At 39.3% G+C, this 27,136-nt stretch overlaps 1 protein-coding gene across 12 annotated transcripts in view; it reads right to left on the bottom strand.

Moving 5' to 3' along the window:
• Positions 1 to 745: 745 nt before the first annotated feature.
• Positions 746 to 27,136, bottom strand: part of TRMT9B (tRNA methyltransferase 9B (putative)) — a 133,708-nt gene continuing 107,317 nt past the window's right edge. For 9 of the 12 annotated variants that reach the window (XM_063401994.1, XM_063401986.1, XM_063401990.1 and 6 more), the window contains 3 exons: positions 13,110 to 13,264; positions 8,616 to 8,789; positions 747 to 5,819 (listed from right to left, as the gene is read on the bottom strand). In XM_063401994.1, coding sequence (XP_063258064.1) covers positions 4,774 to 5,819; positions 8,616 to 8,789; positions 13,110 to 13,263 — 1,374 coding nt within the window. In that variant the 5' untranslated portion in view covers position 13,264 and the 3' untranslated portion in view covers positions 747 to 4,773. Of the gene's footprint in view, positions 5,820 to 8,615; positions 8,790 to 13,109; positions 13,265 to 17,360; positions 17,482 to 25,505; positions 26,642 to 27,136 lie in introns of those variants that run through there. The other 3 variants (XM_063401996.1, XM_063401984.1, XM_063401995.1) reach the window with 3 other exon arrangements.

The following is a 27,136-nucleotide window of genomic DNA, read 5'->3' as shown; positions in this document are numbered from 1 at the left end:
GGATTTGAGATGCTGTACAAAAAAACAACAAACTGAAAATTTTGTAGAATTCAACCTACTTTGTCACAACTGAAGAGGGCAACCTAATACCATCTCACTGTTCCTGCATCCACTGTCCCATCCATAAACCCCTCATCAAAGCAGGGCACAGCACCTTGTCAACAAGGTTAAAGGGGATGGAGAATTCATATCCAGAAATATTTTCAAAGCTAGGAGTGCCACACATATCTTTCTTTTCTTTTTCCTTCTGCCACATTTCTATTTCTGCTTTGATACAATCATAATTGCTGAAGCACCCCCACTAGGGTTTTTTTTTGGTAGTGGTAATAGTGGTTTTGGTAGGGAGTTAGTTGCTTGCTTTTTTAAAAAATAGGGCAATTTGTATTCTTTTTAAGACTTATCTCTGTTGAGCCCCGGGAGAAGAGGCAGCAGAGGCATCTGCTGTCCTCAAGCACCCCAAGCTCTAGGAAGATGAAGAGATAGCTTAAATGTTTAAACGTTCAAAGAGAGATTCCCTGCTCCACAGCAAATCACTGTGCTTTCCTGTTCTGCATTGTGTCCATGTGGTCTAACTTAATGAGAAAACAGCACTAACAAAGTCTTCTCAAATTTAACATTCATTAAGAGCTTTCCAAGATACAGATTTTTCAGGGGCTAATACATTTATTAGCTAATGTGAAGACACACAGATTTTGAAGAATATTGTATTTTAACCAAGTAGAATCTATTTTTACTGAATACTAAAGAATAGATTCCATGTATGGACACAGAATTGACTGCAGAGCAGTACCTAAGCATGGTTTTCACCAGCAGATTGGAAGATAAAATCATGGCTAACTGCCAGAATTCATATTCTGTAAGAAATGCTGAACTCACAAAAGAGAGAAGCACTTGTACATATTTAACACTAACACACTTTATTTTCCTGGAGGACTGAAGTAGTTTCAAACCCTGCAAAAGTGCTGAGAAAGAAAGCAGGTAGTGCAGCAGAACAGCCCAAGAGTGATATGAATGCAGTCTGATGGAGACATGACACAGCAGAGAGGATGCAGGATCAGAGCTATTATTTCTATTCAGAACCTACCCAAGAGTTTCACCAGCAATATTTTGCAGGTGGAACATGCACAACTCTTCACTCAGCATTTTGAACTGTGCTCATAAGTAACCTGTATAAAAAAGAGTACCAGAAAAAACTCCTAGAATGTTTTTTAGCTTTTGTTTCTCCACTCTAATTTTAAAATTCCTACGCAATGAGCTTGGAAGAAGGTAAATTAGTCACTCACTGTTAGTACCAAAAAATGACACACGTTCACTTCTAACAGAAACATTTATCAATGACTACAACTGTATTAGTCCTGCAAAAATAAGTCTGTTCAATGTATTTTTTATTGCAGTTGTGGTGCCAAGCAGTAGGACAAGAAGCAATGGGCAGAAACTGATACACAGGAAGTTGCACCTGAATTAATTTTGTAAGAAACCAGGGCATCTTTCTCATGTCATCAAAACTTCTCCACATGCTACATAAGCACCTTAGGAGCAATCCAAGCCCACTAAAGCCAGAAACAAGTGTTTTATCAGCAGAATTGAAATGAGATTATTGCCCAATTGTCAGACAAGCAATGCAAAAACACATTTGCCTTTTACCTTAATACAGTCAGATCTTTCAGTCTTGACATTGCCAAAAGTTTAAGCATTCAAGGACAGCTGGGTTTTGTTTACTTTTTCATTCATTTACTCTACTTTTTAATGGCACATCCACTTCTCTGAGCACATTAACTTTGTATGCTACTAAAATCTGGGATCTGCTGGAAATTACCTTTTGCTTAAGGTGGGCATTCCCCATGCTCTGAGTGAAGTAATCTGGCTTATGAGATTATAAAGCAGTCTCAGGTCCAGGCAGCCTCCATTAATAGATGGGAGACTGCCTACAAGAATACAAAATTTACAAGAATAAAGGTTTGCTGTATAAAGACTTCACAGTCATGACTTCAGCTGACTGACCCCATTCCATAAAAATTATGTTACATGGTGATGATACATCCTCAGAGGACAACTGAGTATTCAGGGAAAAAAAAAAAGCTGCTTATCAAACCTCCCCTCTCCTTCTCCCAGGAATTTATAAGAAAATCCAAACTCATCATCAACTCAAATCATGAGAAAATTCAATACAGAAGTAAGTATTTGTGAAAAGCATCCCCAGGCAAGAACCACAAACCAAATAATGCATGGAAAGTCTACAAACATAAAAGTGACTCAAAGTACTTCAGCAGCTTTGAGGGGATATACTCTTACTCAAACAGATAGAGCAAGAAGTGTTAACTGAAGCCTGACACAGATTCAGTCTCTTGCAAGGATAGTAAGTCTATATTCTGAAGAGAATGGACACCTTTCCTTTCTCAGTTTACCCCAAATTTCATCAGTCCACTTAACTACACACCAAACATGCCACAGTCAGAATGTAGAAGTTCATATAACAAAATGGTGATGTTCTTCCTCCCAAATAACTAAATCAGTTAAGATGAATAATACTTAATAAATATTTTTATATATGTGTGCAATAAAGTTTCTGCATGCTGGCATTTAGGTTTCAGAATTGGATATAGGATGATAATAATCTACCTCTTTCTTAAATGCAGCCCCAATTCCAGGAGTGCTGAATATCCACTGGCATACTTTATCTGGAAGCAACTGACTTCTCTTCTAAAATTCCCAAGCTCATCCACAAATTCCCAACAAAAGAGGCAGGCCCAATCTGACACAACCACATTGCAAACGAGGTGTGGAGCTCAGCACAGCCCATGCTGGCTCTGCAATGTGGGTACTTTGGCACTGAGTGTTTCAATCTGGAGCCTGAGGGTGCAGCAGGTGCAGCCCCTCAGCCAGGAGCAGCTGGAACAGTGAGGCAGGGAATATTGCCCATTTTCTGAAATATGGCTCGTACACAGCAACTGAAAGCCACAGCCCCAGGCTGTATTGAAAGCAACACTTAGATTAGAGTGGAATAGTATTTCAGGAGTCTCAAATGTATGGTTCTTTGGCCACATTTTTATTTTCAAAGGCCTGTCGGGAGTGCAAGTGGTACAGACCCAGGAAGGATAAAGTATAAGGACCCCAAGCTGTGAGTAAGACAGAAATAATTCCTTGAAGATATTGCTCCAATAAATAAATCTGTAATACATTACCATGGGCAATTAACAGCTGGGAAGCTACATCAAAAAATACTCAACACCATCAAGGTTTTCTACTGAATCTCAAATCCACCTGCTTGTGCAGCAGAGACTGGGAAAGCTTGGCATTTCACTCCTATTGCCTTGTATTCAAAGGTACTTGTTCAATAATAGGGCAGACATGTTAATTATATAATTATATAGCTCTTTAAAACTGCTGTAACAAAAGGGGTTTGGGGGTTCTTTTTTGGGGAGGGTGGGGAAGGAGGGGAAGGGGGAAATCCGTGCAGTTCCATTAAAGGTCACAAAATCACATCAGCTGAAGATGTGTCTGCACTGTAACCACTGATTATGAACTAAGCCTACGAATAGAGTAACTCTGTGCTAATGAGGCAATTAGCCTCTTCTAGCCTTGCTTCTGTTGGCAGTTCCATACTGATCTTCTGAAGCCAGGTGCTTTTATCCCCAGCACTATAAACTGCTACAACCTACTACGAATGGACAGTGATGGTACGTCTTGGAGGGAACAGGAAAGTTGTGTAACAAATCTATTATCACTAAGGTCTCAAAAGATTCATTTAAACTTCACAAGACAAGAATTTGTATTTTATGTGCAAACTGGGCTTATCCTTGTCCTGTCTACATTATTTAATACACTCTTAGTATATATTCTCATGTCTGTGAACAAGAAAAGTAAATATGACAGCTGACCAGATATGCACTGGATTTTTATTAATTTAATCTTAGCTTCCCAGGCTTATCAAAAGATATATGTATTTCAAAAAGATATATGTATTTCAAGGATTTGATATTTTAGAACTTTACAGAATACTCACACTCTCACAAATCCCTCTGACTTTTATATACACATAACCAATGAAAAACTACAGCAGAGGAAATTAAAATAAGATATTTGTGAGAGCTAAGACATAAAACTTCACCTGCACCTGAGAAACAAATTGAACTATTTTTAAAACAAAAGTAAAAAATACTGTCCAAAACCCGTGCTGTCATTTGCTCCCAAATACAAATATCAAATGACAGAATATGCACAGCTTGCTTGGTACGCAGTTTTTTGCCCATTAATAACTCTTCTCCCAACTAAGGAGCACTGGGACCATGCTTGCTCCCAGTTCTGCAGCATGCACTCTACCAGGGTACAGTCAAGTACAATTTTAGACATAGTGGCTATGTCTCATTTACAGGACTTCAAGGATAGGGAGCCATGTGCCAAACTTCTGGCATCTTAAGAACAAAGACTAGACTTTCCACTGAGAGGATATTTCTCATAAAAGATGCCCTGATCCATGTTTTATAAAAAGGTTTATTTCTCAATAGAAAAGTATATTTTAAAACACAATTATTTGCTAACAGCAATATAAAACTCTACAGTTTTAACTTCATAAAAGTTTAACAAAACATAAATATTATCTACCACTCACATTCCTATAGACAGACCTCGCATTAGCTAGTTAAATAGCTGAGGGATAATAAAAATGAATGGCACACAACAACTACAAGATTAAAATTCAGGTCACACTGCACAATCACAGTAACACAAGGAAGAGCTTAAAATCCTCCGTCACTGGATTCTGCTTTGTTCTCTTTATAGCTTTGCTCCTCTCCTCTCTGCAATAATGCACCAGTTTCCATGGTCATAGCAGGAAGAAAGTATCTGAAGCTCAGGCACATTCTCTTCCACCAGAGAACACAGCTCCCCTTCCCGAAAAACATGGTAATAACGCATGAAGGCCTTTGTATCCAACACAGCATCAGTCTGGTCCCCAAGAGACACTGCTGAATCCAAAGCTGAGTCAGTGGAGTCAGTTGTTGAAGTTCTTTTGAAAAACTTGCTGGCATCAGACTTACCAGCACCATCTTTATTACAACCACAGATGCGGTCCCTGTCTTCCACTGGGCCATTTACAAATGAAGCTTCGTCCCCCTTGCTCTGAGCTACGCTTTGGTGTTCTCCATTTAAACTCAAATCCTTCAGTTCATCTGTGGCTGGCGACCACTGTGGTTTTTTGAGAGACAGGCTTTCCATAAACACATCATCATCATCATCTAAACTTTGTTCGTTTAGCAGTGCCCCATGGTGACCTAAATCCAAACTGCAGTGTCGCGAGTGTTGAATGGGTACAGTGCTGTTTGCCCACACTCCTTCATGTTTCAGGTGCTTCAGTTTGTCACTTTGCTTTCTCAGGGCTGACTCATCAAGGGATCTGGAGAAAAACCATGAGCGGAAAGATCTTCCTAGAGCACTGTAAAATCTGTTTTCTTCCTCAGAAATTTTCATGCAGCAGGCTCTGGGTATGCAATGGTCCATATTGCGGGAATGTTTTGAATCAGTTTCTGGCTGCAGATTGTTCTGGTAGCTGCACTCAGAGATGACAAGCTGTGCAGGGTGTATTTCTTGGCCTTTTGCACCATGGACAAACTCACCCTTATCTCCAGATTGATTTGATTCTGAAAAACGGCGTGAACACAAGGCCTTGTTCCATGGAACAAATACATCTTGTTTCTCAAAGCGACGATTTTTTTGTTCCATAGCCCAAACATAAATCATTATTTGGCCTCCAGGTGTCAATATCCTTGCCATTTCCTTTATTGCTTTGATTCGCCTTTGTTTAGTTGAGAAATGATGTATCACTGTGAAAAAAGAAAGGTATTATGTACTGAATATTAGTAAGAACACAGCATTTCCATCTTCAACCTGTTCTACATGTTCAATTATTTCAGTTGCCTCCTTCCAAATTATCACTTGCTGCAAGTCAGCCTGAATGTATAGGTACACCAAAGTGCTGAATTTATAGGTACCACAATGGAAGTTTACCACAGACTGCTCTCTTTTATGATTATGTTCAATGGATAAAAACAGTAAGATCTGGAAGAAGGAAATTAACCTCACCCCAAAACAGGGATTCAAGAAAAGTCAGGCATATAAGCTGGAGGTTTCTGTTTCTCTGCATAATCCATCACACATTATAACATGGGATGCTTTCACTTAAATTCCTGGCCTTTAGGTGAATTAGGTAGTATCAAGTTGACTTCAGTTTTTGGCACAATTTTCAGACTTATCTTACTGAAAATGGAAAATGTTTTCACCATGTAACAAATATAGCAAAATGTAGCATCAGTAAAAAGATACTTTGAACTTCTATATCAGCACACTTGTAAAAGATGTAGTGAGAAAAGTTAGACAAATATTTGCCATTGTTTAAATTTTGTCAAATTTAATTTTTGTAAAAAAGAATGTCTACATTGTGTGCCTCAGCTTTTTTTTTTTTACATTATGTTATGCTGGAAAAAAATAAAGTCAAATTTAAAATAAAATTTTTGATCGCTATATCTGGATTTTCTTTCCAGGACAATTTCCACATTTTCAAATTTCACTCCAATGTGAAATGACACTACATTTCAAGACTTTTACATTATTTCTATCTTCCTATTCACCTGGAGTACAAATAAGCCAATTTTAACAGTTAAAGAATAACTAAGAGAACTATTTTCTCTCTAAACTCCCAGAGGCATTAACTTGTACTGAGCTTGGACACATTGGCCATGTTATTCATGTCATCAGTACTAGATTTGATTTAGTGATGTAAAGAGGACTGATTCCATCATTTGTTTCAAATAGACTTGGAGCCAGTCACTTCTACATGAAAAACATTTAATCTACCCACAGAACAGCAGACAACAGAGTATGTTCTTAGCTGAAGACATTTCTCTATGAATTCAGAAAAATTTGATTATATGTGCTGCTTGACAGCCGCCAATTCTAGTTGTAGAAACAGTGTTAGTTCAACACTGCACTTATGAAAAGTGCATCCAAATAGCCCTGTCTTTATTCAAAACAATGATTAAATTACCAAGGGGAAAAAAACAGAGCTTTATTATCACAAGAAAAGCATTCTTGGCAGTTAATATTAAGGAGGCTCTCACAAGCTGCTGAGAATACAAAATAGACATTTCTGAGAAGAGTTCCCCATCTATGTAGTCAGTGTTTGTTTCCAGGTACTCCTGACACCAAAGAAACTTTTATCAAACTTTGAAAAAAAAATTTAAAAATCAATTTTTTTTGCTCAGGCTAGGGAGAAGGGAACTGATATTTTCTTATACTGGAGTTAGGCCATAAATAACCACAGAACCTCCTGCAAAATTTCATCAAAACTGACAGAGACAGCATACACATACAAGCTTAGTTTACCAGAAAGAAATTGTAATCAACCAACAGAATCTGTGCAAACTGTTTAAAGAGTTAAATATGCCTTCTGGTTAGAATCACTCTGGTGTTTCTGCAGAAAAATCAATCCTATAAACATGCTTATACCAACAAATACAAGAACAGTACTTGACTAAGTACATAAATACTTGTTTTTCTCTGTAATAGGATGAAAACCACTTTATTTAGAATTAGATGGACACAGGCATACCATGTCTCTATTCAAGAGGGATTAAAATCCATTAGTGTCAAATGTACTGAAACAGCATGTGAACTTTTAAACTTGTCAGGCTTATAATTGATATAAACACTGGATAGGTATGCTATTCTTCAGAGTCAGCTCATCTGATAAGCAGTGAAATTATGCTATAAGACCTAAAATGTGGGTAGGGCTCACTGGTTAACTAGCCAACATGAAAGCAAAGTAACCTAATTACTGCTTGTGTATTAGTCACCCTTTCCTTCCACCTGCTTATGTGAAAGATACATTGGAAAATAAATTTCCATCACATTTCAAGTAGTTTGTTGATTGCTATCAAGAATAATAATCATGCTTTGTAATTTTGCTGATGCATTAACAAACCCTGAAAGAAGCTCAATCAAGACTAGAGCTAAAAATGCAGACTGTAACTGGGTACTCTAACTACTTTTTATCTACACTTTGCAAATTGTACTTCTCAAATTGTGAGTACTATTTTCAAAGAGAGGTCAGAAGAGTTAAGATGCTGAGATGCTCTGGTCATTTCAGACAACAAGCACTTGTATGACTCTGAGTTCTTATGAGTAAGAGAAATATGAATTTAAATAAATCTAACACATAATAGCTAACGTGAGTTCCAAGTTCTGCTATAAAGTTTTCATTTCAATGCATTTGCTGATCAAAACAGGTCATATGGAGAAACCAAGAGTTTGTCTTGAGCATCTAATCTGTTTAAGCTTTGAGCAGCCAGGTTTAGATTAGTTTTCACTTGTTTAAAATGCATGCTGGAAGGAAATCTTTTCCCTACCATATATAAACAAACAAGTGATATGCATATTTCCTTGGTACCTCTTGAGTAACGGGAGTTTTGTTTTTTCATGTTGACTACATTCCTTTCAGTTGTATCTCCTGTGATCCTAAGGAACTGTTTCAAAACAATTAACTGCAACAAATCCACATGGAAAGAAAAGAACACTCAGAAATTCTCATTTGCTGGGGCCAGAATGCAGGTATGTTGTCTTACCTCCAATTGAAATGACTGCATTGAAGCACTGATCCCTAAAGGGAAGGTTAAGGTTGTCACACACCAGAACTTCATCACCTTTCTTCCTTGCAATTTCTACCAGTCCTTCACAGTAATCACAGCCCAGATTATACACTTGATTGTTGACACTGAGATACTTTCCAGTTCCACAACCTAAAGAAAAGGATACTAGGTCAGAAGTCATATATTCCAAACATTTTCTCTCCCTCCCAAAGCAGTGAAAATAATATAAGGGCTTTCCTAATCCTAAATTTTCCTGGAAAACACAATGAGGGTTTGTGCTGACCAGCCTAACTGCTGCTGAGCTCATTTGGACTGCTGAAATTTTATGTTCACACTACTAGGATTGTAACAGTACAAACATCACCAACAAAAATACTCATTACAAAGCCCTGTATAATAGCAGGTTATCTGTATTTCTGTGGGGAACAAGGGTAAGTGCAGGTGGGAGGAGAAAAGAATGGTCCTCCATAGGCACTACTGTAAATCTTCAAGAATAAAAACCCAACCATGGTGCTTCATGCTGAGTCTTTATGTAGCCTGGTATCCCATTACCAACAATGAGCATAAATGGGTGCCCAGGAGAGGGTAAGAAAAGGATGAGCATTAAGGCCCCTTTCCCCAAAAGCCTTCCAGCTTCCACCTACTTTCTGTTCAGGGGACTTCCTGAACAGTTCCTTCCAGTTTTCTGTCTTTTCAGTGATCTACAACAGATCTCTTCCCTCTGCTTAACCCCATGCAGTACTTCTCCAGTGCATCCCATTTCTCTCCAAGAAGTCCTAAACCATAAATGCCACTGACACAAGTCAGAGTGGAAAACTTTTACTTTAGATACAGACTCGAAAATAACCATAAATCATAAAAGTTCCTTCTTTTATATTGCAGGCACATCCTCTTTTTGTCTTTGCACCAATGCATTATAATCCATGTAAATGTAATGAACTGTTCCAGAATGTCTTCCACCTAAAATTCTGTCTTCTCAAGGACTGTGCTGTACTAAATTGACATCTTTCAAAGGATCCCTCAATGCCTTATGCATAACAAGCACTTTTCAAAATTATACTGGGAGCTGTTCACTGCAGCTCTGGGTCACTAGTGAGGAATAATTTCTGAAAGCTGACAGCCAAGCAACGGGGTAGCAGCTTGGCAAAGAGAATCATCTCAGTATTGGTAATTCAATTTAAGGGCTTGGAGTTATCTTTAGAAACATCACTGCTTCTTGCGGCGCTGCTGCTCTTGGTGATGTTAATGTGCACCATTATCTAGAGAGACAGCACAGGAACTACTGCAGAACAGAACAACACTTCAGTGGTGAAAAAGAGAATATTCCTCAGCTAAAAGCAAGCACTGTTCTTTGAAATAACACTTGAGAGAAATGGAAAATGCTGATATTGCTAATGCAGTTCAAGGAATATATGCAATAATACATGAAGCTCTGCATGTTAGAAAACTACAAATTTTAAAATTTTGTATAAATTGTGTCATGGGTTGGCACTGGCCAGATGTTAATGCACTCATGAATATATGTTTTTTCTCTAACAACTCCTGTGGGATGTGATCAGGAACAGAGCAGAACAGGCTTAAATCTTGAAAACAAAAAAAACCCCACCAAAACTTTATTAATTACATAAGAACAGGGACAGAAATACTCTTAAACACACACAGAGACAGAAATAAAAACTTCTTAGAACATTTCTTCTCCTAGTTTCTACCTCCTCACCCATCACTCTTCACAGACCAACCTTTGGGTTTTAGATCAAACAATCACCACTCAAAAACAAACTAATCTTCAATTCAGCAAGGGAGAGAGGAGTCTCTCTGGCACTACAGACTGTTCTCCAGAACACACAGGTCTACTCCTTATGTGTTCTCATGTCACCCGTGGCACTGCCCGGAGAAGTCTGCCAGGGTGACTCTCTCTTTTTCCTATGTCCAGCGCTCTCACTGCTGTCTCATAGGCCAAAACTACATACAGGGCTTTTTAAGGATGCTGCATGCCGAGCTCTCCCCTTTTTACCCAGGGGCCAGGGTTCCAGGAGCAGGTCTGCCCTGAGGGCAGAGGGCGCCACCTCACCCTCCCCCTCTTTTCTCTGCTCGCTCCAACTCTTCAAGTGCCAGTCACTGTAGCAAAAGCAAGGGCAGCTGCATCTACCCAAAAATGCAGTTTATGTTCAAAAGAGACTTAAGTTCAGTCCATGGCTGACATTATGCAAGAGAAGTCCAGCTCTAAAGGCTACTCCTCTCATTCTTCCATCGGGTTCCTTCCAATCATGCTTTATCACCTCGGTCCCAGGCCGCTTCCTTTTCTTTTTTCCAAAATCACCAGTCATGAGAATCAATGTCTAAGAAAAGTTTCTTTCTGCCAAGCAAGGGTTAACAGTTTCTAGCTTTCGGCAGGGCTGCAGGCTCAGGCACTCCCAGGCTAGGCAAATCTCACGTGGCTGGGCACCTTCTCCCGGGGGGGGGAGGGGGGTGAGCACACACAGAAGGCACTTCCACAGTTTTCCACCCTTCCATCCTGGACGGGGCAGCTCAGTTCCAGTCCTGTCCATTCTCTTCTCCCCCCAGAGCCCCAGCTTACTTTAGTTCCACCGCGTGGTTGTCCTGAGCCTGGCCACGTGGCTTCCCCCTCCCCCACTCAGCCCAGAGCTGAGCAGGGGAGAGGAGATGTTTCCACTGCTGAAACCGGAACCCAAAGGAGGCCGAACTCCCTAGACTCCTGCTTTTAACTCTTTGTGTCCTCAGAGGCGTGTCCAAACCTCCGAGTGACCAATCCAGGTGCCAGCAGAAAAGCTGATTATTGATTGGACTGCCCACATCCCCCTGGAAAAAATTCACCTCCCCCGCAACCACGACAAATTGTTATTTATTATTGTGTTTGCTGAGGAATATATTTATTCAACCATCATTAATTCCAAAGATTCAGTTGTTTAATCCAGGCTTTTTAATTACTGTGAGTTTTTGGAAGTGTAGGGTCCTCTCTGGAATGAAGCTAAACAGTGTCAATAATCCCAGTATTCTAAAAATCTACATTTGCCAGAGATTCACTTTTAAATGAGTCATCAGGAAGGTGAGTACTTTTATGAAGCTAACAATGGCCAAGCTGTTTTCATGTGTTTTGATCAATGAAAAATAGTGAGGCAAATAGACAAAACAATGTTATAACAAACGGCAGTATTAAACTGAAAAGAAAATTACCAATTAAAATTCTCATTCTGAAAACTCTAGTGCCTCTAAGTGGCTACAAGTGCCACTTCAGTGCAACTCCGCCTTAAATATGTGCCAAAAGTAAGCACAGTAGTCAGATTCCTGTAGATCTTATTAAACCTCATAAAAGAAGATACCTTGTGAGCCTTAATGGGAGTATTCTTATTGGCAAGTATAAGGATTGATCTCTCCAGTTGAGACTGCAACAGGCTGACCTTAAGCTTTCAGCAGTCACTGCTGATAAAGCCTCAAAGAACATCAGATAGAAATGAATTCTATTGAGGTGGCAACAATTTTGGCTGAGAAGTATCAATCTAACTCTCAGTTGAGTGAGTGTATGCCACAGGTTATTTCCTGAGATTATTAGTGACAATGGTGCAGATATATAAAAATAGCTACATGTTCAAAATAACATCAATCAAGTATTTGGGGTGCAGTGCTCAACAGCATCAAGAAAACTACATATTGTCTTCTGAATACAGCTTACAGCATATTCAAATATTTTTCTCTTATAGGATAAAGTAGACGCATAATTTATTGAGCACATCTGTTAAACCTTGCTGTGTAAAAGTGTTTTGTTAAACAGTACAGAAAACACAATGTTGTAAATGAGCCTTTGTTTTGAAATGACGTGCTGTATAGGACTGCAGTCATAATGCAAGCAAAGGAAACATGCCAGCACCTGGAAACCCCTGGAAAACTGTAGGAGCAAGAGAAAATCCAGGTATAAATACTACATGTAGGGAAGACAATGCCATAGCAGGAAAACAAGGTTTTGGTGTCCATATTTAGGATCATAGGGAGATTCTTGGATCTAGTAAAATATTTTTAATAGCAATCACATCAGAAGATTTCTCTTATTAAAAAGCCTTGCTAGGAGGAGCTTTAGGACAAATGAAAACAAATAAATTGCAGACTGGTATTACATAAACCAAGTGATCTAAAGAAACTGAAATATTAAATAATTGGGCTATTAATGTATTTTTTCAAAAGGGCTCCAGGGGAATGACAGACCATTAAGACAGTAGGATGGACTAAGACTGAGCTCAACAAAAACAAGGGAAAAAATTTATTTACTGTCTACACGATATACTGCCAAAGAATTAAAAGAAGTGGTATATGGCATCTAGCATGAAGGCTTAAAAACAATTTTAAAACAAATTTAAACAAGAGAAAAAAACAGTTATCTGAAGGCTAAATGTGAGTAACAGGTAAACCAACAAAGCTTATAAACAAGCTGTCCTGCCACCTCAAAGAATGGCTTACCTATATCAACAACGAGACTGCCAGGCTTTTGTTCCAGCAGAAAGTTCCGAACACGAGGCCACGCTTTGGTCTGCAGATCACTAAAGTAGGCAGCTGTATTTTCATACACACTGTGCACATGCTGCTTTTCTAGCTGGGCAGCCTCATGTTCCATCCTGAAAACATAAGGCAGATAATGTATAACAAAACACTAACTGCTGCAGCATGGACTTCACATTTTATAGCCATGCATAATTCAGGACCTTGTATGCTTATATTCATAAAAATATTACATCCATCTAGCAGCCATATATATACAATAGTCTTTACTCAAATGATCTGATTTTATTTCCTGAAAGAAAAAATGTAAACGTATAACCTTCCCCGTGAAGCATTATGTAACTGCACATGCCTATGCAATAATAGGCACATTCCCAAGTTCACCAGTATAGTAAAAACTTATCTGGTGCAAAAGAGAGCCTGTATTCAGTGAAAGTGCAGAATGGCTATAGAATCATAGACTCATTTAGCTTGGAAAGACCTTTACGATCATCAGTCCAACCAGTTGTGAACAGGATTTTAAGAATGAACTTTCCTGTTGTTGCTAATGTGAATAGGCAAAGTACTGGTACATTACTTGAAATAGAGCCTGGTCTCTAAGGCCCTAAATCATGCATAAGTGACTAGTGGTTTATCAGCCCTCTAGAAGTGATTAGTTTGCTAAAGTTTTTCAGCAACAAAACCTCGATTTCCCTACTTCCACTGCACTATCTCCACATCTTAGCACAGTATTTTACTTTAATGATTTGAGAAGTGCTATCTTAGACTTTAGCTATTACCCCTAAGCTCATGTAGAGCACCAAGCGGATGCAGACACTGAATCCCTTCATACAGAATCTTACATCTTCCTTAACATGTCCTCTCCTCCAAGGACCAACCAGGTCAGGTTTGAGTAACTGATGAAGGCTGATGAGATTACATTTCAAAGTGTTAAGGCATTCTTCAAATTAATTTTAAACTGCCTGTTTATTTGGGAAATATTTCTTCCCATTATTAAAACAAAACTTAATCAATTGTCTAAGAACTCAACAGAGATTAAAGCCTGTTTCCAAACATCCAACAGACTAAGCAATGTATTATAAAGATAAATTATAAAAGTGAGTCCTTTGACCATTTGAAAAGGTCAGAAGCAAAGACTTTAATTTACTTTCCTTGATTTTCAAATAATATACACTTAGGAACCATAATAAAAATTTCTTCTTCCTGTCACTTTTAGTATTGAAATACACTAGTATGAAAAAAAGATGAGAATATACGAGAAATTATGATATCTGTGAGAAAAAACATTTTAATTATTATTTTAAATGTTTGTATAATAATGTGAGCTGTCACCGCAGCTGTTCTACACACACAATCTGTCCCACACCTCTCCTACAAATACAGTCTTCTAAATTTAAAAAATGGGAGTTAACCCCAGTGACCAAAAAAACCAAGGTACTTCAAGTGTGTGAATGTTTACAGAACCGTATGTAAGGCTCAATCCATTTCACTGGTACTGTGTAAGAGGTAGGGACAAACTGTTAACAATTTTCACAATCTATTCTGACTGTAGTATCTATGAATATCTCTCTTCAAAACATTTGTGTTCAATATTTTCACAATCCTTACTTTATCTTTTTTCTACGATCCACAATTTTCTTTAATCCTGCATTAGCTCACCTTTTACTAGGTAAATATACACATATACATAAAAATTAAATTCAAAACAGTATAGTACATTGCTAATAGGCACATTTTCAGTTTCACTGAAGAGTGAAAAGCTATAACAGACTGAACAAGAGAAGCAACATAGACTTGAAATTATATTACAGGTGCCAGAAGCTACTCAATCAGAACGTTTCTCAGAATCCATTTCAAGCTATGTTGTCACAAAGAATGGGTTAGTTGAAGTAATTTCAGGTAAGGATTCCTTAGAGTCAAAAGCCCAATCCATTGTTTTTATTTGACCCTTAAATAAAATAAATTAGGTGTTTCATGTCTCCAGCTGTATTTTTTCTCTGCTTCAAAACATACTCTGTTTGGTTGTTCAACTGCCTAGGAGTCCTCTATTTATAAGCAGCAATTCCAAAGACTAACAATCATTTCTTTTATTTTGTTGCCTGATAAGCTCCTAGCTCCAATTTATATTTCATGTTTAGTTACTATGTGGCTCAGTGTATCCAAGTGCTTTCTTTTATCTTTCCACTTGAAGCTCTTTGTTCAATCTTTGCAGCTCCTAAAACTGAAAAAGCAGAATGTTTTCAACCATTCATACTGAATTCCAAATGCTGCCTTTTTGTTTCTCAGTTTTCCTAAAATGTCTACATTGAATTCCAACGCAGACTGAGATCTGGCTTAGTTTCCTATTCAATCCAAGACCATTAGGTTCTTCCTTTATCATTCACTGGAACTGGTACTGAGTCTTCAGCTACATGGACATGCTGGAGACTTCCATGTATTACAACACAGCATTAGAGGTTGTTATTTTTAGATATTATTAATAAATATTGTCAATAAAATAATTTGGTTATAATAGCATAATGGTAGTATAATAAAAGACAAATTATTTCATGCATCATTTTGTAACAATTTCCATTCCCATTGATTGTTTATATTTGGCAAATAATTAAGGCACATGATGAAATCAAACCTGCCAATCTGACTTGCCAGTCAAGATCCATAATACTATCAGGTTTTACTTTGCAGCACAGCAGGAAATGTCCCAGCAATTAACATCTTCATTTCAGTATTTACAAAACTCAAGGAACCTGTGGAGTCTGCCCAGACCTGCAGCTATACCACTTTCACACAAATATACTGTCACCAAAAAAACCACAGAAACTTAGACCAATTTAACTTTACAAGCCAAATTCAATGCCCCTATTTCTCTTTCTAAACAAAAACAATCATTGCAACTTCTTTGCTTTGAAAGTAACAGTCAGTGCCTCTGTTGGACATAAATTGTAGAAAATGTTCACTTCATCCAACTTCTGGGTTTAACTTCCTGGATAATTGGAAAGTCTGTTTTGCAAAGTAGGTAGTGAAAATCTGCCCAGAAATCCCACTGCTTCAGCATCTGCTCCAGTTCTCATTTAAGCTACCAAGAAGCTGTCTGGTAAGACCAGCAAAGAGAAGAGAAGAGAAGCAGGAGGTGTAATTACAGACACTTTCTCCATGCTCAATTCCTCTTCTCTTGTGTTTATGCTCCTGTTCGAGGGCTCATGCAGAGGCTTGGAACAGAGATGGGAGTGTGCAGTAAATTGGCACTGAGCTGCTCAGTCATTGCCAAGTCCCTGAAATGTGAATGCAGCTCAACAAATGTCCACCTCCTTCAAACAAGCAGCTTGGATAAAAACTGAAAAGCAGGATTCTCTTCCCTTTTAGTGCTTCCTGGGCATCCTCCTGGTGATTTGTTCATGGGGCTACAACAGGCCCTTGTTGCACCTGATCTATTAAATGAGGAAACTGGATGAAAATTGTATTTTCAATTCTGCTGAATTTGCAGGGAAATGGATCACCAGTCCATCACATACAACTGTGATACATGAACAAATTGTTTGAAAGTAAACAGGTTGTAGTCCATTGACTTTTTCCTACACTGATCTTTTCCCTCTGTTAAAAAACCAAACCAACCAAGCAAAAAAAACCAAAAACAAACCCAAACCCTAAAAAGTTACAGCTTCCAAGAAAGTAAAAGGAATTGTACAAACACAATATACATTTTCATAGCTATATATCTCACTAAGAGTTCTCTGACTCTAAGGTAATCTAATTTCTTCCCTTTCCATTAACATTCTGCAACCTTTTAGATAATTAACTTTTCAAGGATACTGCTTTAATAACAGTCATGTTGCTTGGATATTTTTTATCACTGCTGAAGTAAGAAACACATTTCAGTGTGACCTTGAAATGAAAACAACCAAAAGGAATAACCCTCATTTCCAGTATTTTTAAAAAATCGCTTGGGTTTTTTGGTTGGTTTTTTTGGGGAGAGGGAGCATGTTTGAATTTTTGTTGGTTTTGAAAGCATTTAATTTAAAAGGTTGACTAATGGTATTAAATACCCCATCCTCAAGGGGATAAAATACTTGCTGGCTCCCAGATGCCTGGGATGTTCTGAAACTGAAGGACAGGAGGAAGTGTTCAGTCCAAAAACACTGCCTCTACCACAGCTACCAAAAGCTTTTCACACTTACCTGCAGTTCTGAATCACTTTCAGACCTCTTCACCTACCTCAAGTTATCTCCTCCCAGTCACCTACGATTTTAATCTTCCATCTTCTTTTTGTTTATTACAACTTCCTCCATCCCCTTTAGCTTGTGCTATGTCAGCATGACTATTTAATTTGATATAATACTGTATAATACTGTGAAGTCTAAACTGGCTCACGTTCAGCTCCTCCTTGCTTTTATATCCAGGCCCAACACAATACCTGGTATACGTCACAAAGCTTTTGCCAATGGCCACTTGGAACCACCCTGTAATTTTCCTGCATTGCTCCTATTCGTCTTGAAATCAATTGCTCTTGATTAATTTGCACCACAGGCCTTTCTTGTCTTCTCTCTTGCAACTGCCTATTTTCTCTAACTCTTTGATGAGCAGCATGAATTCACTCAATTCAGTGCAAGATTTCAGCCTAATAATGAGAGCCCCTCTTAGACACACTCTTTTTCACATGCTGATGGGAATTCTCAATATCATTTTGGGTAAGAAGAACTGCTTCAGAGATCTAGGAAATTCAGCACAGTTGTGTCTCTCTTTGTTGCCACAGCAACATAAATCGATTACACATGCAACTCCAGTTATGGATGCAATAACCTAATTAATTGCTTAAATGGAACAGGATAAACCAGAAAGGCTAGGTCTACATCCTCAATACCCTGCTCTCCAGCAATAACACGTCCACTTGTAGCTGTTACTAAAACCTAAGTAAAAGATGGGGCAGTCCAATTTGTATTCCTCCCTTCATCTCTAGAAAAGGGAGAATCACCTATTCAGTGAGAAATGTTTCCAGTTTACTTCCAAAACTTATCAGTCTTTTCATTCAAATACAGGTACCCATGGCAAACTAAGTTTACAGCCCTAGCGGACTATAACCCACAGCGTTTTTTCTCATGCAAAGACAAAAATCCAATTCACAGTAAAACATCATTGCAGCCCTTCTCAGAAACAAACCTAAGATTTCCTTATCAGAACTTTGCTCGCCCTTGGATTGAATTTATAAACCATAGAAGCAACTTCCATTCTGACTGATGGCGATTTCTCATTTCAATAACATGGACAAGAGAATGGCTTCCACATATCAATCACTAAGCTAAGCAGCTGTATTAGCAAACAAATGATAATGAACCAAAATAATAGGAATGCTGTCATGAACAGTTAAACTAACTGCAGTGAAAGTTTAGCATGAGATACAATAGGAGATGATTTGCTTACATAAGGCTAACAGCTCCAGTAATTAATTTCAACCATGCATGAACCATCATAATCCCATGAAAATGCACAGCCTGAAATCAGAGCAAGGAGAGCTCCCTGCAGCATTACTAAAACCTTTTTGAGCTGAAATCCTGATTCAAAACCCTTTCTCCAGTAAAAAATTTGGGCAATTCTGAAACTCAAAATAAAGAGCTGGGACACGTTTGACAAGCTGAAACACTGACTGTGAAATGAGCATTTAAAAGTAATTCCATTGATTGAAATGAAGTCAGTATCCTTGTATTTTTTCTTACTAAGATACATAGAACTCTGTCCCAGCAAAACATTAAAAGGACTGTGACTGCTCTTGGACAAAATAAGCTTATAGTTCAAGCTCTAGTAACTCAAAATGACAGCAACTCACTGTCACATTCATTTTGTTAGCTTTATTTTCCAGTTCAGACAAAACCTAGCACTATTCACTGCACGTTCTTGGATCAGTTAATCATTTAATATTCCCCTTGCTGCTTTGCATTTAGGGTCATAGTCTATGTACCTGTGTCGTGGTTGCGGGGGAGGTGAATTTTTCTAGGAGGATGTGGGCAGTCTAATCAGTAATTAGCTTTTCTGCTGGCACTTAGATTAGTCACTCAGAAGTTTAGACATGCCTCTGAGGACACAAAGAGTTAAAAGCAGGACCCCAAGGGGGTTCGGCCTCTTTTTAGATCTTAGTTTCAGCAGAGAGACGTCTCTGGCTTCTTTCCCCTGCCCAGCCACGAGGCTGGGTAGGGGAGGGGAAAACACGTAGTTGGGCTCAGGTAAGCTAGAGCCCCAAGGGAGAGAAGAGAGTAGACTAGACTGGAACTGAGCTGCTCCGTCTAAGATAGAGAGGTAGAAAACTGTAGAAGTGCCTTCTGTGTGTGCTCACTCCCTCTTCCCCCTAAACTCTGGGAGAAGGTGCCTAGCTACGTGGGGGTTTGCGGAGCCTGGGAGTGCTTGAGCCTGCAGCACTCTGCTGAGAAAAAAACTGTTAACTCTTGTGTAGCAGAAAGAAACTTTTCTTAGACATTGATTCTCATGACTAGTAGTTTCAGAGAGAAGGAAGCAGCCTGAGACTGAGATGATAAAGCATGATTAGAAAGAACTCAATAGAAAAATGAGAGGAGTAGCCTTCTGAGCTAGACTTCTCTTGCATAATGTCAGCCATAGACTGAACTTAAGTCTCCTTTGAACATAAACTACATTTTGAGTAGATGCAGCTGCCTTGCTTTTGCTACAGTAACTGGCACTTGAAGAGTAGAGCAAGCAAAAAAAAAAGGGAGAGAGTAAAGTAGCGCCCTCTACCCTCAGGGCAGACCTGCTCCTAAAACCCCAGCCCCTGGGTAAAAAAGAAGAGAGCTCGGCATGCAGCATCCTTAAAAAGCCCTGTATGTAGTTTTGGCCTATGAGACAGCGGTGAGAGCGCTAGACATAGGAAAAAAGAGAGAGTCACCCTAGCAGACTTCTCCGGGCGGTGCCACAAGTGACATAAGAACACATAAAGAGTAGACCTGTGTGTTCTAGAGAACAGTCTGTAGTGCCAGAGAGACTCCTCTCTCCCTTGCTGAATTGAAGATTAGTTTGTTTTTAAGTGGTGATTGTTTAATCTAAAACCCAAAGGTTAGTCTGTAAAGAGTGATGTGTAAAGAGGTAGAAACTGAGAAAAGAAATGTTCTAAGAAGTTTTTATTTCTGTCTCTGTGTGTGTTTAAGAGTATTTCTGTCCCTGTTCTTATGTAATGTAATAAAGTTTTAGTAGTTTTTTTTGTTTTCAAGATTTAAGCCTGCTCTGCTCTGTTCCTAATCACATCCCACAGTAGCTGTTAGAGAAAAAAAACATATTCATGAGTGCATTAATATCTAGCCAGTGCCAACCCATGACAACCTGAAACGTTGCACTGTAAACAGATTTATTTTCACTAAGTACATAAACTCCATTCCGTAGATAAGTAACATTCTGCTAAATGAAAATGCACAAACATGGACCCATGGCCATTAAAAAAACCCTGAGAGGAGAAACATGCTCATGCAGAAGCTTCACAGTCCCTTTATGAGTCTGTTCATCTTTACAATCACATCAAAACTCACAAATCTCCTCCCAGCATAGAGTCCCTTCCTACTGAAGTCCCACACAGTCAAAATCCCGTGATGCTGGATATGCACTGATGTGGGTCTTCAGATTCTGCACAGAAACACTCTGTACAGGCATCAGAGGAGAAGTGAGGACTAGGAGAAATTTGCCCTACTAAGCAGGAAGGAAAGTCTAATAGTAAGTAGTGCTGAGAAGAGCAAACAGTTCTTCTTCACTATTCATACTAATTGTCACCAGGTGTCAATACATCAGTGACAAAGGAATAAGAACTTGGGGAGAGAATAGGTTGGGGCTTTTAATTTCAGGGTTTTCTAAATAACTAGTCTAATAAACAGTACATAGGGAACTGATTGCACTGGTCTCGGACTAGACAGTCTCAGAGCCACAAGAAATTAGTTTTGAGAAAGTGTAGGCAGCATGTACAATCCCTGGTCTCATCCTGTTCTAGTAAAAAAAATAGGGACAGTTGTTCTAGATTTTAGAAATTACAGTAGAACGGTACAGTTGGTACCATTTTGAAGAGGGTATTTGAAGTGTAGTTATCAAAATTCACTGTCACACTGGAAGGATATCTTGAGCAAATCTGTCCAGAAATATGCTTTGGACACTCCTCAATAATTTCTTTGTATGATACTTGCAGACAGACCAAATCATCAGGGTTCAAATGAACTGGATAATGGTATCAGAAATCAAACTTTTAAACAGATCAAAAAAGACAAAAGCAAAGCATTAGTTTTCAATAAGAATAACCAATTGCACAAAGATTGAAGGAGGCAGGATGGGATGAATGGCAGCAGCTCTGCAGAAGTGGATCTGGGCTGTGTAGCATTTCACAGATTTAACACCATACATGCTATGTTGTTATGGTGGTTTTAGCAATATACTGAAAAGATAAGAATAAATGAGACAAGAAAAAAATCAGGATCAGCACACAGAAATAGGGCAGATACCTGCAAATTACATAAAAATTTCCTTCTCCTACATTCAGCACTGCTGGCATAGCAGGTTGAGTATTATGTTCAACTTCATCCAAGAACAAAATAGGAGAGAACAATTATGAGATATCATATATATCTGGGAGATCAGAAATCACATAAATCCTGGGGAAAGAAATTTATTTCAGTTGTTGGTCCAGAATGAGAGAAGACCATCTCATAACAAGAAGGGCTGTTGCAAAGTGGAGGGAAATACCTGTTTACCAAAACTGAAGGATAGACAAAAGACAGTAGCTTAAGCTACAACAAGGAAGATACAGATAGGGTGCTTTAAATAAAAGAAGATCAACAGAAAAGCACTGGAAATGACTGTGGACTGGGTAGGACACAGAGCCTCCACCACTGGGGTCTTAAAAATCTGAGTCAGTTAAGAACCTGTAAGAAAATACTTTGCCCTGCATCAGTATCTCAAAGCCCCCGGCCATGTCATTCTACCCATAAACTTTCAATACAGCTATTTTTTCTCCTTGGTCACTGTATGTCTCAAACATTTGTATACAATTATCATGTCTCCTCATTTTCCAGCAGTTAACAAGCATGAAATATTTAGTACTTTTCATCTTCCCTGATGAATCAGTCAAGGTGGTCTTTTACAAGTACTGCTGTCATTCTAAGTATCCTCTCCAGATCTCTTGATTCTTCAAGCCAAGGGATATTCACAGGAATATTCAATTCCTGAATGTCATTTAACAGTTCGGGAATTACAGTTTTTTAAATTTCTTTTGTTTTCTCACACTCTGGGTTTGCATTTAGAGTATTATTTTCAGTTGGATTAGTTTTAATTTATGTAGTACAATACTCCTTTTTTTCCAGTCATAGAGCTCATCACTGTTGGTATTTACATGATACTTGGTGTAATACACAAAACCTCCCCATTTAAGATGATTTACAAACTGATTTAAGACACTCAATTACTTGAAAACATATCTTCTACTAAAATCTCAGAGAGATAAGTAGCACATTATCAAGTAGGATTTCAAATAGAGGCTGCCACTGGTTACCTTTGATCTCAAGATGAGATATAAAATGTTGTAGAATCAATTACAGTAATTACAGAACTACTAAGTGGTTTCTCTTGATACATTTTATAAACTACTCTTGATTATCATGTTTATTACAAGTGAACACATAATTTCCTATCTTAAAATATTCATATACAAATGTATTCAGTGTTCAGCATACTCGCCAAATACAGTTTTAAAAGAACAGATCTTGTGGTAGACAGTACTAGGTACTAAATCACCTCAGTAGACGACCCCTTGAATGAAAGCAAAGCCAGTATGACTTTTTTTATCTTACAAAACTAAAAAATCATGACTGATACCCCCCCTTTTTTTTGTGAGTTTTAGTTATAGGAAGTCACATATTTCTATTTACTTTCTCAAAAAAGGAAAGATGTCTCATATGTCTTTGACACAAAAATGTCATCAGCTCTCTCTAATAGTAACTGGGTGCTTATGCAGCTGACAAAGGCTCCTGAAGACACACCAGTAATCCTATCAGGGCTCAGATTTAGACCTAGGCACAGAAAAACTGCAGGATGTTGTTACTAAAAGGTTGAGGTGTAACCTTTCATGGTTTCGTGAAGTGTCTGCCACCGACAGCTTCTTCCAGTGGTAACCGTGGAGTGAGCAGTGTGAAGGCCTGGTGGTCCTGCAGTCAAAATCCCTAGAAAAGATCCTTCGTTTTCATAAATCACCAGACCTTCACTCAAAGATTATTTCATTTTAAGTGCATTACAGTATGAGCGATACCTCTTTCCATAACTTGCTATTTCTAAGCTTTCTATTTTAACGACGAGAAAGGCCTCCGAAAAACACCATTTTTCCTCATCAGCATGGAAAGGAAAGGCTCCCTGGGGGAGCTGAAATTTCATATAAACACTACTAAAATTCTCTATTTGGAAAATATTTGAATCCCATGGCCTTTTTTAGGTGTAATTTTTTTTCTTAAAATCAGGAAATTTTTGTATGACAGGGAGAAAAAGTTGATACCTACAAACATCAATATCTGGAGAATGAGAAGAAATACTAGCTTAGAAGAAATTTGGGCTGTAAGTAATTAACTTCTCTGAAATTATTACACGTCAGTATGAATGTCAAGTTTTCTTCAAAATGGAATATTTTTCAACAGCAAAACACAAATCAAGTTATACAGTGTCTTTTGTCCAACTGTGTTCCGCTTGAACTTTTCTGAGGAAAAACAGAATTCTGTGTCACATGAGTTTAAGTCAGTTACATAAAGCCTGGCTATGACCCAAGCATTTATCTTATTTTTCAACAGTTAGACTCTTTTTCTCTCAGTCATTCAGTTGATATTTCTATGTCCATTTATGAGGGTACATACATAATTTTTGAAGTACCAGTGTCTTTACTCTTCATCTTTTCATGTAAAAATTATTTCATAAACATATAGAAGTCTGAAATAGTTTTTCAATCTCTTAATCTTCATAAATTTGAGAGACATGTGGCCCTCAAGCCATGCTTTCTGTCACACAGGAGTATTCTGTCACTATTACTACCTATAAACCTACGTAGATCCTGGTACTGCAAAGACATGGACATCTGCTTAACTTCATGCTGTCAATCATCTTACTGACCTCAGGTAGCCTATGAATAATAACTAAAGGCAGAAATTTGCAAATAGTATTTCTCAAGATTGAGCCTTGCACTGTTTCTACTGTCCCATATTCTGATTCATCCAGAATGGACGGCAGAATACCTGCAGGTCTGAGAGTTTGCATGGGAAGTGTTTATGCCTTGATGTAGGGCTGATTTCAAACTCTGCTCACAGACATGGTCTATAAATAGCATATATTGCTGAAATAAATACATTTATGTACTAGACTGAAAACAAATTACTAAAACGAAGCCAACCCTCTGGGGTCCATTAAGGGGCTCGAAAAAGACCTGAAAGGACCAGTTCTGTTGCTCATGGAGAGCCTGCTGAAGGTTTTTCTTATCTCTTTCTCGAGTTTCATGCACAAAATCATAAACTCCGGCGGCACGCTTCACCTGAGCAGCTGTATCAGCAAGGAATGTCATCCTGTGCACTACGTCAACACAGCAGGGCTGCAGAAATCTGCCAGAAATTCTTTGCAAAAGAAAAGGCACGGGTGAGCTGACTCCCTGAGCTCTGGCTGCTCCCACTGATGCTCAGTGGGAATGAAAATCCCTTTACAAACATTCATTAAGCAGCGAACGTTCTGCAATGCTGAGAGCTCTATGTGGAGGCAATACCTCAGTATTTAGAAATCTCTAGGAAAAGAAGAACATAATTATGAACTAATATGGCTTAGGATTGCTCCAGGTCATTGCTTAGGACTGTCTGCCAATGCACGGCGCATACTTAATTTTTAACTAATCAGGCGACCACGGAGAAACTTACTATTGCTGTGGTAAATTCCCCCCGTTTGGTAAAAACTCCCCTCCCCAGCTGCTACCCCAAACCCAGCTCCAGCATCCACGCCAGCTCTCAGCTCTGCAACCCGCGGCTCCGCTCAACTAAAATGTGACGGGGGGACCGGGGGATGGGGGGACACAGCACGTGTGGAAAAATAGTTAGAGTAATCTCCAGATCCTTCCCTCCCGGGCTGGGTCAGCGCCACAGGGGCGACTCCCGGCTCTGCGGGCAGCGTTTTTAAGACGATCGTCTCAATCTGCAAAAACGTACCGCGACGCTTTTTTTTTTTTTTTTTTTTTTTTTTTTTTTTTTTTTTTCTGATGTGAGGCTGGGGTGGGGTTTTTTGCGCTTTCCCCCCCGCTAGGTTTATTCCTGCCCCCGAGGCCAGCCCGGGGCGGAGCGGGCTGCCCTCCGCATCCCCCCGCGCCGTGCTCACCTGCTCCCGCGGGGCGGCGGCGGCTCCATCCCCGCGGCGGGGGCGGCGCTCGGCCGCCGGGCCGGGCTGAGCCGTGCCGAGCCGTGCCGAGCCGTGCCGAGCCGTGCCGGGCCGGGCCGAGCCGCGGGGCCCCCGGCGGAGCGGCGCGGAGGGGAGCCCTCCCCGCGCCTCTCCGCCGGGGCCACCCCCGCGCAGCGCGTCCGGATCCCTCACTTCCCCGCAAGCGGGAGGAGGCGGGGTAAGACAAAAAAGGGGCCGGGTTATCAATTCCCTGTTAACTCTTCTCTTTGCGGTCTTGCCGCGTCCCTTGGGCGTCTTCTGCGAGGAGGGTGGTGCTGATGGAGACGGTGGTGGCGGTGGGATGCTCAGCCAAGGAAGTGGGGGGCTCCTGGGGGGAGCAGCAGGGCTCCCGAGCTCCTCTAAACCGAGGTTGATGGGAGCCGTGCTGCCTGCTGATGGCAAAAGCGGCCAAGGAAGATTAGCCCTTGCTCATTTAAAGGTTAAGCGCAAAGCTAACCTTTGTGACTGGGTCCTGTCTGCAAGTCTTCCCATCCCGTGACTCTTGAGAGTGAATAATTTTTTCCCCTACTCCCGCACCGATTCCTATTAAAGCAGTCTAAAAATGGCAGATTGTTTCTGTACTTTCATATACTTACAGGTGTTTATTAGACAAGTGCACAAAACCCCAGCCATGCACCAGGACCCCGATACAATTAGCACTATAAACATGAGCTAAAGAGATAGTCCTGTCCCAAGAACCTATAAATTATGTATAAGAGATTACAGATAAAGAAGAATCAATGAAACAATACCAGCCAGTATGACAAGCAGGGAGCTCTGCACGACATTGCACAAAGTACTGAATGTAGTGAACTATTTACTGTTACGGGTAGTCTTCTGCTCAAACCATTTTTAAGGTACCTGAAGACAGGATTATGAGGAACATGACTGTGTATTGATGGGGTTTTCAAGACTGACAAAATTACTCAAGAACATGCATTCCATTTCTTTTGACAATCCCACCTGAATGAAAAGATTCAGGGGAAGAGTGTAAGAATGAGATGAGAATAAGCATACTGATAACACATAAACCTAATATTCTATTAAATGTACCAAAGCCATGGAGTAATGATGAAACTCTTGGTCTCCATTATGAAGGAATTCAACAGCTAGATAATAACTAACCTTCTTAACACCTTCAAAGAGCTTTGACTAATTTCTAAGACACTAATGTCCTTTGCAGGCATTGGGTTGACTTGTCTCTGTTATGCCATACTTCCATGTACATTCTGCTAATTTAATTCTGTAATGTAGTGTCAGGTAAATCGGCACAAACAAGTTAGGGTCTGCCATTCAGACTCTTTCGGATACCTTTTTTTGGAAGATGATGCCATATATGCCTCATTATTCCTTCAGGTAAAATTCCTCAAGTGTGAATACCACCTTATGTTATTTGTTGACATAAATATTCACTTAGTTTAAAAGCTCTTCAGTTTGAAATAACTGCCTCAAATTCAACCTTCTGAGAAAGAGATTCTGATGAAGACTCATAAAACTCTACTGTGGGGAATTCACACAGCCTTTTCCCTTACCACCTAATCTTTCCTGGGTATTTCTTAAAACTACAATTA

This window comes from Prinia subflava, chromosome 7, assembly GCF_021018805.1.
Source record: "Prinia subflava isolate CZ2003 ecotype Zambia chromosome 7, Cam_Psub_1.2, whole genome shotgun sequence".
NCBI lineage: Eukaryota > Metazoa > Chordata > Aves > Passeriformes > Cisticolidae > Prinia > Prinia subflava.
The sequence above is the reverse complement of the archived record's forward strand: the minus strand, read 5'-3'. Positions and strand labels throughout refer to the sequence as shown.